Source organism: Oryzias latipes, chromosome 21 (genome assembly GCF_053564925.1).
Source record: "Oryzias latipes strain Hd-rR chromosome 21, Olatipes_Hd-rR_3.1".
NCBI classification, from domain to species: domain Eukaryota; kingdom Metazoa; phylum Chordata; class Actinopteri; order Beloniformes; family Adrianichthyidae; genus Oryzias; species Oryzias latipes.
Window position 1 is genome coordinate 3,376,059 of NC_136257.1, and position 11,729 is coordinate 3,387,787.

General features: G+C 37.4%; 1 protein-coding gene across 5 annotated transcripts; it reads right to left on the minus strand.

The window, feature by feature from the left end:
- Nucleotides 1-1,248: 1,248 nt before the first annotated feature.
- On the minus strand, nucleotides 1,249-9,938 carry LOC110015455 (uncharacterized). Of its 5 annotated transcripts, XM_023951107.2 has the most exons (12): nucleotides 9,632-9,938; nucleotides 7,109-7,178; nucleotides 6,551-6,637; nucleotides 6,382-6,480; nucleotides 6,204-6,311; nucleotides 6,029-6,133; nucleotides 5,854-5,958; nucleotides 5,670-5,783; nucleotides 5,486-5,599; nucleotides 5,302-5,415; nucleotides 5,166-5,231; nucleotides 1,249-2,619 (listed from the first exon to the last, which is right to left on the minus strand). In XM_023951107.2, exons 1-12 carry the CDS (start codon nucleotides 9,707-9,709, stop codon nucleotides 2,399-2,401), a joined length of 1,281 nt encoding a protein of 426 aa, XP_023806875.1. In that variant the 5' UTR covers nucleotides 9,710-9,938; the 3' UTR covers nucleotides 1,249-2,398. The 5 variants fall into 5 exon arrangements, with proteins under 5 accessions (XP_023806875.1, XP_078795320.1, XP_023806877.1 ...); XM_078939194.1 differs by lacking the exon at nucleotides 6,551-6,637; XM_023951109.2 differs by lacking the exon at nucleotides 5,854-5,958.
- Nucleotides 9,939-11,729: the final 1,791 nt, after the last annotated feature.

Genomic DNA, 11,729 nt, shown 5'->3' on the forward strand with positions numbered 1-11,729 from the left:
ACTTGTGCAACTTACAGAAAATAAAATTGCTAGATTGAAAATCTCAAAAAGGCTTGTTTTACTGCAAATGGACATTACTAAATGAATTTGAGTCCCAATCAATGGAAAATTTGTTTCCTGTCTTTTATATTTTCATTCTTTCTCGTGCTGCTGTTAACGTGAAGCAATTCATGAGCCATAAATTCAGGGCTCACATATAAATCACAGGGGGCACAGTGGGCTTGGGGAGTCCGTGACAGGATCTGCAGACATTTGCCCCGCAGGTCACTGGTGCTATTCCAAACCGAGATGTTCAACCACAGATGGGAGGATGAGGAGGGCATGTAAGGCAGGAGGTGGAGAGGCTGTCACCCATGTGAGCGCAGAATGCAACAGGTTCACCAGAATCCCCACAAACCTTTTCCTGTTTGTTTTGTTGAAATCAGAACTACGTCTCAGGTGTTTACTTAGGAAAAGCTGGACTAAACAGCTTTTCCCCCCAGTTTTATCCTAACATTGAAGCGCTCAGAAAACCCCAAATAAGAATCTTAGATTTAGGAATCCGGTGTGCTTGAGATAAATGTCCACATTTCTTTGGTGTCTTAGTTAAAAAAAATGGCAATAGGCAAAGATCATTTTGAGTTGACAGGAAGAAGACTTTAAAAATGCTGCACACTTAAATATTGTTTCACTACCTTCCTTAAAGTCCCAAAGAGCTTTACACTTACAGTCCCATTCCCCCAGTCACACACACACATTCACACACACACACATTCACACACACCCATTAACAGACACATAAACACATTCACAAACACATTCACACACACACACGCCCATTCACACACACATTCACACACACACATTCACACACACACACACATTCTTGCACATACTACATAGTGAGGTCCAGGGAAATCGCCAGAGAAGTGAGGACCAGCCTTTCTGGTTCACTTACATGAGTGTAAAACGCCCTTTTGGACACCAGAGGTCGTCCTTTTTAACAATATGAGGTTAGATTCTGGGTAACATTAAGTTTTTGATAAAAGTTTTAAACTGTGTAAGTGAGGACCAGCATGGAAAACACACTCCAGGTTTTTAGTTTTCCTGTGGATGAAATATTGATGTTAAAACTTAATTCCAGGAGAGAGCTATGGTACAAAAATTCTTTATAATCAATTCTACATTTGTTTTAAGTAATTGATTTTGCAACAATTGATTGTAAAACGGACTATGCATGCTTTCAAAGAAAAATAAAATTCAATTACAGTATTTTCAGGCTTTTTCTTTATTGAACACCTTTTAACAGCAAATCTGCTCATAGTAAAAAAACATAAATCCTTTAAAAAAGCATAAATCTTTTAGAAAAACAGAAATCTTTTGGAAAAACAGAAATCTTTTAGAAAAACAGAAATCTTTTAGAAAAACAGAAATCTTTCAGAAAAACAAAAATCTTTTAGAAAGATATAAATCTTTTAGAAAAACAGAAATCTTTTAGAAAAATATAAATCTCTTAGAAAAACAGAAATCTTTAAGAAAAATTTAAATCTTTTAGAAAAACAGAAATCTTTTAGAAAAATTTAAATCTTTTAGAAAAAAAGAATTCTTTTGGAAAAACATTAATCTTTCAGAAAAACTGAAATCTTTTAGAAAGACTTAAATCTTTTGGAAAAATATAAATCTTTTAGAAAAACAGAAATCTTTTAGAAAATTTAAATCTTTTAGAAAAACAGAAATCTTTTAGAAAAATTTAAATCTTTAAGAAAAAAAGAATTCTTTTCGAAAAACATTAATCTTTCAGAAAAACAGAAATCTTTTAGAAAGACTTAAATCTTTTGGAAAAATATAAATCTTTTAGAAAAACAGAAATCCTTCAGAAAAACAGAAATCTTTTAGAAAATTTAAATCTTTTAGAAAAACAGAAATCTTTTAGAAAAATTGAAATCTTTTAGAAAAAAAGAATTCTTTTGGAAAAACATTAATCTTTCAGAAAAACAGAAATCTTTTAGAAAGACTTAAATCTTTTGGAAAAATATAAATCTTTTAGAAAAACAGAAATCCTTCAGAAAAACAGAAATCTTTTAGAAAAATTGAAATCTTTAAAAAAAACTGAAGTCTTTTAGAAAGGCTTAAACTTTTGGGAAAAATATAAAACCTTTAGAAAAACAGAAATCTTTTAGAAAAATATAAATCTTTTAGAAAAACAGAAATCTTTTAGAAAGACTTAAATCTTTTGGAAAAATATAAAACCTTTAGAAAAACAGAAATCTTTTAGAAAAATATAAATCTTTTAGAAAAACAGAAATCTTTTAACAAAAAATAAATCCAGAAACATAAATATATTGCACTTAAAAATAATAGAAATTGTGCATAAAATTAAGTAACATTAAATTAAAAGAGCAAAACAGGATAAATAATCCTAAATCATATTTTTCTTTTTCACTTTAATGATTTCATTGTAGACGAAGTATCTTATATCTTTCCATGACCTGTTTTTTAGTTCAGGAGACTCCTCGATGCAAATGCTGCAGTCAGTTTTTCCTGGTACCCTTCTAAGTCCAATAAAGCCGGCCATCTTTTGTGTGACTGCAGTTCTCTCTTCTTGGCTCCATGGCTTCTTAATGATTGCTCTTGGCAATTCTACAAATAAAAAAGAAAGCAAAAGAATTGAAGAAAAAATCTTGCAAAGTTTGTAAACAAATTTATAGTTTGAAAAGTCACATGTTCTATTTTTCTCAAATCTCTGTTATTCTCAAAGTAGCTTGGGTAAATACATGACTACAGTAGGTGACCAAATATGTTCATAACATTTTCTTCAAAAACTAAAAATAAAACACAACCAATGCTTGAGTCTTAGCCCAACCTTCTGCAGATTTCATCTTCTTTTCTGTAAAAAGCCAGACTCAGACATTTATTTTACTTAAGCTTCCTCTTTCTTTGCATCTCCTTGTTTCCTTGTCAAGGTTCTTGTCTTCTCCACGTTCCACTTCTTCCTGACCTTTATTCTTATCTGAATACAGTTAAACCCCTGTCTGTAAGGACTTAGAGCTCTGCTTTCTCTCCGGGCACCGGTGGGAATCATCGCCGCTTTACTAACGCACTAGATCTTCGAGCCCCCCCAGCACACAGTCCCCAATGTCACTCAACTGACCGTCGTTGACAATTACCTATGCCTGAATTGTTATACCCGACGTTTGATCTTGGAAATTCCAATCCTTGTGTTTGACTTCTGCCTGCCTGACGCTGACTTAGCTTCATGGATTTATAGCTGTGCTTGACTGTTGTAAAAACTTCCAGGTAATAATCCCTTTGGATTCAGCGGACTGCCTGCCTGTTTGTAACACTGTCTACGGTGGTAGTTATGCTCCTGGACTTCTCGCATTAGGTGAAAAATCTGTAAAGTAGTGACATTATATAGAAAACATTTTTTAAAAATACTCTTAAAATACCTTCACCACATGCTTTGAGCACATTTAAACACACATTTAGAATAAGGTGTGATCGCAGCCTGGCTAAGCAGCTCTCCCTTTCTTCAGAAATAGAAGCTTTTCGGGCAGGCAGCACACCACAATGCATTGTTCCACCGCATATTTGCGTTTCAGTGTTCGCAGTTTCACGTATTAGCAAGTTCACAAAAAATATCAGACCATTTAAGACGCTTGTGTGAGACTGTTGTGTCCAAGGAAGGTACCGAGGGAATTTCTGTGGAATGGGGACGGAGATGAGGAGCACTCCGGCCCTCCGGCTTCCCCTCTGACTGCTAAAAAATACTTAATAGCGAGCACCAACTAGTTCCAATGGTTCCTAAGTCACTATAGCCGAAGTTTGTGACCCTGCATGGTGAAATGGCATCAGCTGACTCAGAAGCGGCCAGAAAATATTCTGATAGCTGAGGAAGAAAATCATGGAGAATAATTATCATCTGGATGAATAAATGGTGGATGAACCCTCTTCTGGAGGAAGCCACGCTCAGAAACACGCTGCTGTCAGACTGACGCGCCATGGCCAACGCTTAAATCTGCAGGACCTCTCGCACTTAACTGATGAAAGAGGAAACACGGCTCCTGGTTTTAAGGCACAGAATGACAGAGAGACAGTCCTAATGTGTGTTATAAATTACACTACGGTCTATTTCTGTGAATAAAATAAAAAAACTCTTTATGTTCAGCAATATTCCAATGTTCTTTAATGAATGTTTCACAAAGCATTAAACATGTTTCAGAAGGTTTCTTGATGTGGAAGGATCGGTGACGGGCATTCTTCGGCCGCAGCAGGGGGTGGGGTTGGGGGGTGGTTCTCCGTATTCACGGGTGTGTCTGGTCCCTATGGTCCCTAACCCCAGCGAATATGGGGGGAATACTGGAAATAATTAAAGATCAGTACAGTATTCCCTCCATATTCATGGGAGTAAGGGACTGGAGACACCCAAGAATCCACAGAATCTGCAAATACAGGAAACCACCCCAACCCACTGCGGAAGATTGTCCGTCACCGATCCTTACTCATCAAAAATAGACTGTACCGTACTGTACTTTATAACGCACATTAGGAGTGTCAATCTGTCTCTCTGTGCCTTAATACCAGGAGTATGTTCTTCCTCCTTCATTAGTTAAGTGAGAGCTCTGCATCTCTTCGCCGCGAGGGTGTTCCACGTCCCGCTGTGCCACGGAGGAGAAGTGCTTTACTTCACGTGGGTGTGATCTGATGCACAGAAGTTTACATTCAAATGTATATAATAAATTTTTGTTTTAGCGTGACTTTTTAAAGTTATAAAACCAATGTTGTTATGCATTTTACATTTTAATGTAAAACACTAAAATTTGAGAATTCATTTCCATTCATTTTCTATACCCTTTATTCCCTTTCGGGGTCACAGGGCTGCCGGAGCCCATCCCGGCCACTTGGGCGAAAGCAGGGGATGCCCTGGACAGGTCGCCAGTCTGTTGCAGGATTTGAAAATACTTTAATTTAAACTTTAAATGTACATTTTTAGATGAAATGTTCTCTTAAACTTGTCCTTTTCACAGCAATTAGAAATATGTTTATATAGACATACTGGAACTCATCTTTTGTAACCTGACCCTGCCTCTGTTTGCCTGCCAGCTGCCCGATCGTTGCCTTGATTTTTGCCCACCCGTGTCTCTCCTCCGAAGATCTTTTTTAAGAGTTAAGATCTCCAATCTTACCTCTTTTCTTTGAAATCAACTTTTTTTTCTTTTGTCCACCATAGCTTGAGACCTGCCCGCCTCCATCTGAGAGAGATGTAATTAATACAGGTCTTAAACTACAGTTAATAACTGAGGTTTTCAAAGCTTAACACACCATCATCATCATCAACGTCGTCATCATCATCGCCACCACGATGTTTCGGTGCTTCCATTTTGGTGTCTCCTTTTTTCTTTCGTCCACCAGAGCTTGAGGCCTGCCCGTCTCCATCTAAGAGAGATGTAATTAATACAGGTCTTACTCTACAGTTAATAACTGAGGTTTTCAAAGCTTAACGCACCATCATCGTCATCAACGTCGTCATCATCATCGCCACCACGATATTTCGGTGCTTCCATTATGGTGTCTCCTTTCTTCTTTCGTCCACCAGAGCTTGAGGCCTGCCCGTCTCCATCTAAGAGAGATGTAATTAATACAGGTCTTACACTACAGTTAATAACTGAGGTTTTCAAGGCTTAACGCACCACCATCGTCATCAACGTCGTCATCATCATCGCCACCACGATGTATCGGTGCTTCCATTATGGTGTCTCCTTTCTTCTTTCGTCCACCAGAGCTTAAGGCCTGCCCGTCTCCATCTAAGAGAGATGTAATTAATACAGGTCTTAAACTACAGTTAATAACTGAGGTTTTCAAAGCTTAACGCACCATCATCGTCAACGTCGTCATCGTCACCATGATGTTTCGGTGCTTCCATTTTGGTGTCTCCTTTTTTCTTTTGTCCACCAGAGCTTGAGACCTGCCCGTCTCCATCTAAGAGAGATGTAATTAATACAGGTCTTAAACTACAGTTAATAACTGAGGTTTTCAAAGCTTAACGCACCATCATCGTCATCATCGTCATCGCCACCATGATGTTTCGGTGCTTCCATTTTGGTGTCTCCTTTTTTCTTTTGTCCACCAGAGCTTGAGACCTGCCCGTCTCCATCTAAGAGAGATGTAATTAATACAGGTCTTAAACTACAGTTAATAACTGAGGTTTTCAAAGCTTAACGCACCATCATCGTCAACGTTATCATCATCGCCTACACTCTGTTTCGGTGTGTCCCTTTTGGTGTCTCCTTTTTTCTTTCTTCCACCAGAGCTTGAGGCCTGCTCGTCTCCATCTAAGAGAGATGTAATTAATACAGGTCTTACACTACAGTTAATAACTGAGGTTTTACAAGCTTAATGTACCATCATCGCCATCATCATCCCCATCATCATCGCCACCATGATGTTTGAGTGCATCCTTTTTCTTTTTTTCACCAGAGCTTGAGGCTTGCCTGTTTCCATCTAAGAGAGATGTAATTAATACAGGTCTTACACTACAGTTAATAACTGAGGTTTTACAAGCTTAATGCACCATCATCGCCATAATCATCGCCACCATGATGTTTGAGTTCATCCTTTTTCTTTTTTTCACCAGAGCTTGAGGCTTGCCTGTTTCCATCTGAGAGAGATGTAATTAATACGTTAATACATTATGACCTGATGAGATATAAATCTTGTTTTAGTTCAAATCTTTGTAATATTTTAAAGGCCTAAACCATGCAAAATCTATTTTTAGAGCATTTGTGTTTTAAAATGTTAATTCCTCACTATAAAAAAAAACCCAAAATGGTATTTTGATCCATTCACACATTCCCGAGTATTCCTCTAAAAACCTGAACTCTGACAATCAGCCCCTCCTAACCCACGTAAATAAGCGCGTTCTAGCGAACTGACATAGACCAGTGAGAACAGCCCCTTCTAGGCAGAATCTTCGCTGCCAGCACCCCCCCTTTGTAGTCTAACACAGACCCACTTTTAGGCCCTTTAATGCTGCTGTATCATTACATGATGACCAGTGGTTATCTGCATCAAATCTACAGAAGGAAGTAAATGTAAAAAGCAAACAAAAAAATCCAAACATCAGTCTTACCTGATGACATGCATTCTTCAGCTGCTGTATGGCATTCAGTTCGATCAAGATCTGCCATAGCAGCCTCCAACTGCAGGACAGAGAAAAAAAAGGCTAAATCAAATTGTTATTGGCAGCCTGAATTAATATAGGCTGCAAATAAAAAAATACACTTAAACCATGAACTTCATGAAGTGATGAACTTCTTTCAGTTCACCACTCTACTCCCCTCCTGAGGTTTATATTTGGTATATTTAACACATGAAAACAAAGTCAATAGCAGTACATAAAGGTGGACCTGTGGGCCATATGAATTCAGAGGATATCAAAGCTTCATTAGGTTGACAACTAAACAAATAACATAAAAATGTACATACACAAAAAATATTTTTCATCTGCTAAAAAACTGCTGCAAATTCAGTAAAACTAATATAAAATAAAGTGACATCAGGTAAAATTAAAGCCATAAGCGGCGTTGTATGGCCCGCAGATGCAACCCGCCTTCCGCGCCCAACTCTTCGCACCACTGCTGCCCTCACCGCCCTCACTTGCCACATTTGATCAAGTCTAGTCAAAACTGCTTACTCTAATTATTCTAACTATGCTATCTATGCTAATGTAGCTAAAAGTGCTAGCGTAGCTAAAAGTGCTAGCGTAGCAATCAGCGTCATCAACTCTCTCAGAAAAACACATTGCTCAAAATGCTAATGATGCTAAGTATGCTAGCTATGCTATTTTGGCTAAAGTGCTAGCATTATGATCAGCATCAACTCTCTCAGAAAAATATATTACCTAAAATGCTCTTTATGCTAACAAGTCTGATGTGGCTACAAGTGCTAGCATAGCGATCGCTATACGTCATAAGATGGTAAAAAACCCACTTTTTTCAAAATGACTGCTTATCTGTTGATTCTATCTCCATAGCAACCATTTTGTGTTTTGGTCGCCTCGGGATGATGAACAGATCGACGTTAGTTTCAGACGAATCGGTAAAAGTAAACTTTTTGTTGTCCTTAGCAACAGTGGTTTTGTGCTAGACACGCCCAGATTCCTTATATGTCCATACCCAGTGTTTTTCAATGTATTCAGTTTCAGGCATGAATGCATGCATTCAAATTTTCACAGTATTCCATTGAGCAACATAAGAGTTATAAAAGTGCGCCACTTTGCTAGCTCACCACGTGCACGCCGTTCAAAAACTACAACTTCTAATTCCAACAGCATGCCATTGAAAAGGTTTCAAGATGATCGATGAAAATTCCAACGACAAGTTTATGTTTGAATCCGGTGGTAAAGGTGTTTTTTATGGAAAATTCAAGATGGCGACCTTTTCCAGGGGTCAAAGGTTGACGAAACTCCAGAGGTGATTGTAGACTTACGCTAGGGAGTTGCGAGTCAAATTTCCTAAAAAAAACAATCACTTGAAAATAAGTTAATTTTTCCATATTGTGTAAAACGCAAAAATCTCAAAATGGCAGATTTTGGCACAAAATGGCCGCCAAATCATAGGTCATGTCGCCATCAAATAATTAGGCCTATTTGAAATAAAGATATAAATTAACATTCATTGTACATAAATTATGGGAGTCAAATCTACAACAGCTAAACCATGGGTCTGAAAAATCTAAAAAAAATTATTAAATATATAAAAATGAATGAATTTTCAATGTTCACAGTAATTAAACTATCAGAATATAATATTTTTCAATAGAATATATATCAATTTTGATATATTTTAATCTGACAGGAGCACATTCAAGTTCCTTTAAAAATAAAATTGTGTCAAAAAATATCCTACAGCAGTCCATTTATTGGCAGTTGTTATAATGCATTTCTCCCAATTAAGAACTTTTCTTCTAAACAGAAACTGCTGGTTCAACATACGATAAGAGTGTGTTCTTTAAACCTAATCTAAATATAAACAGTTTTGATAATAGATTTAATCATCGTTAATCATCTGACCTGTGCATTTTAGAAAATTGATAAAACCCATAAGGCCTCTTAATTTAGTGTCATGTCAGGTGTGGTTAAAAACAGATTTATTAAACTATTAAGAGATAACCAAAATAACTCTAATATGGTAACAACATGTAACTTACAAACCTATTATTTATGCTCAATAAGAAACATATTAGGCTACTTAGAAGCTCCATGTAAAAGCTCCTGCTGAAATAAATCAAATAGAACAACTTAAATTCATGACTAAAACTCAAGAAAGATGATTGAGCACCCCCCCCCCCTTCTCCCATGCACCTGGCTCTTAGCTGTTGCCGTGCAGACTTACTTCTCCTCCCCCACTGGATGAGCTTGTTTGAGCATTTTTGTGAGTTATAAAACTCTCAGTGGGAGAATAAAAAACAAAATAAAGATTCTTAGCTTAAAGAGTCAAATTTTTAACATAAATGAGCTGTTTAAAAGATTTAATAATCTGCATGCCCTGGTTTTCAATCATAGCTTGTTGGGTTTCACTTAAAAATAAAATATAAATTGACAAAAACAAACTATTTAAAAATACAAAAAACATTAAATAAATTGTTTTCTTACCTGTGCCTTTTCATGCCTTATTTCACACTCTCCATGCTGAGTCTGCAACTTCTTGATCCCCTTTTGAAAACGCTCCATCTTGTCACAAAGCAGCTCCCTGCAGGTGTGGACTTTTGCCCTCACTGCTCTCTGGCAAAGCGCTGTGATTGGCTGATTCTGATGGGCCCATTAATTGAGCGGTGGAGGAGGGGTGACACCCTGCTACTTCATGAAGCCTAAAACTCCTCACTGAGTTTCCAGATATTGTTGGCCGTTTTTTCTTTTCAAATTAAATAGATAGATCAGAGGTGCTCACACTTTTTTGGGGTGTGAGCTATATATATATATATATATATATATATATATATATATATATATATATATATATATATATATATATATTTATATATTTATTTATTTATTTTCAGAATAAAATACTGTTTAATACATGTAGTAGCTTTTTTGACATGTGAGCTCATATATATATAGACATATCTATATATATATGTCTATATATATATATATATATATATATATATCAATATATATATATACAGTATATCCGCGTTTTTCGCGGGGGTTATGTTTCAAAAAGAACCCATCATGGACAAAATCCGTGAAGTAGAAACCTTTTTTTTAACAATTATTATACAATTGAATACTCTATTATACATTGAAAAGAAAGAAAAAAACATTTTACAGGCTCAAGCATTTGTATCACAAATAAAAGTACTTTAGAAACTTTTTTCAACAAATAACTTCTGTACTGTACTGTCAAATAATAATTTTAATCATCGATGTGAACAGAAGGGTTCAAATTGCAGAGATTAGCACTGCCCACCGCGACCCGAGTAATTGGATTAAATGGGAGAAAATTTAAAATGATTTTGAAAAAAATACAAAGTACAGTGGGACAAAATAGTGACTCAGGTGTATTTCACTGCTCTTCAGACTGAGCCGCTACATCCTGACTCCGCTCTGTAGTGTTTTCTTCTTTTGCAGCCCGCGGTGCCGCAGGTGCTTTTGCTGGTCCACAGAGTTTTTTCGACATTATGGGTTTTGGAGAAACTCCAAATTGCAACAGTATTTGCACGTACGTAATGTAAATTTGGCAAGCTGTTTTACGTACATGTACATATTATACTGCAATTTTATTGATGCACAGATAGAGAAGAAGCGAAGTGACTTTTGAGCCAATCAGAATGCAGAACACCATGCGCAATGCAAATCCGTGAAATAGCGAAACCATGAAAAGTAAACCGCATGATAGCGAGGGATCACTGTATGTATATGTGTATATATATATATATATATATATATATATATATAGGCCTGGGAGCTTGAGGGTTCTGCGCAGTATTCTAGCTGTTCCTAGCACTGCACTTTTCTAGACTGAGAGGTCTGAGGTGTTTCCAGGTGTCTGTTGTAGCCACTCCTCCAGCTTGGGGGTTACTGCCCCCAGTGCTCCAATTACCACAGGCACCACTGTCACCTTCACTTTCCGTGCTTTCTCCAGTTCTTCTCTGAGTCCCTGGTATTTCTCCAGTTTCTCATGCTCCTTCTTCCTGATGTTCCCATCGCTTGGCACTGCCGCGTCCACCCCAAGGGCTTAGCTCTGTTCTTTATCCACCACTACAATGTCTGGTTGGTTCGCCATTACCATTCTATCAGTCTGGATCTGGAAGTCCCACTGGATCTTTGCCCTCTCATTCTCTACCACCTTCGGGGCTGTTTCCCATTTTGACCTTGGGGTTTCCAGTTCATATTCTGCACACATGTTCCTGTATATTATTCCAGCCACTAGATTGTGGCGCTCCATGTATGCTTTACCTGCCAGCATCTTACACCCTGCAGTTATGTGCTGGATTGTTTCAGGCACCTCTAGATCTGAACCTCTATAGGTCTTACTTAGAAGCCAGCACAATGGCAAAAATAAGACCCAGGCAATAAACAGCTACGCACTGCCATTTATCAGATACCCTGCAGGAATAATAAGATGGCCAAAGGAAGAGATACAGACCACGGATGTTAAAACATGAAAGCTCCTCACCATGCATGGAGGGTTCCATCCCAAATCCAGCACCCTGAGACTGTATGCTAGCTGCAAGGAAGAAGACCG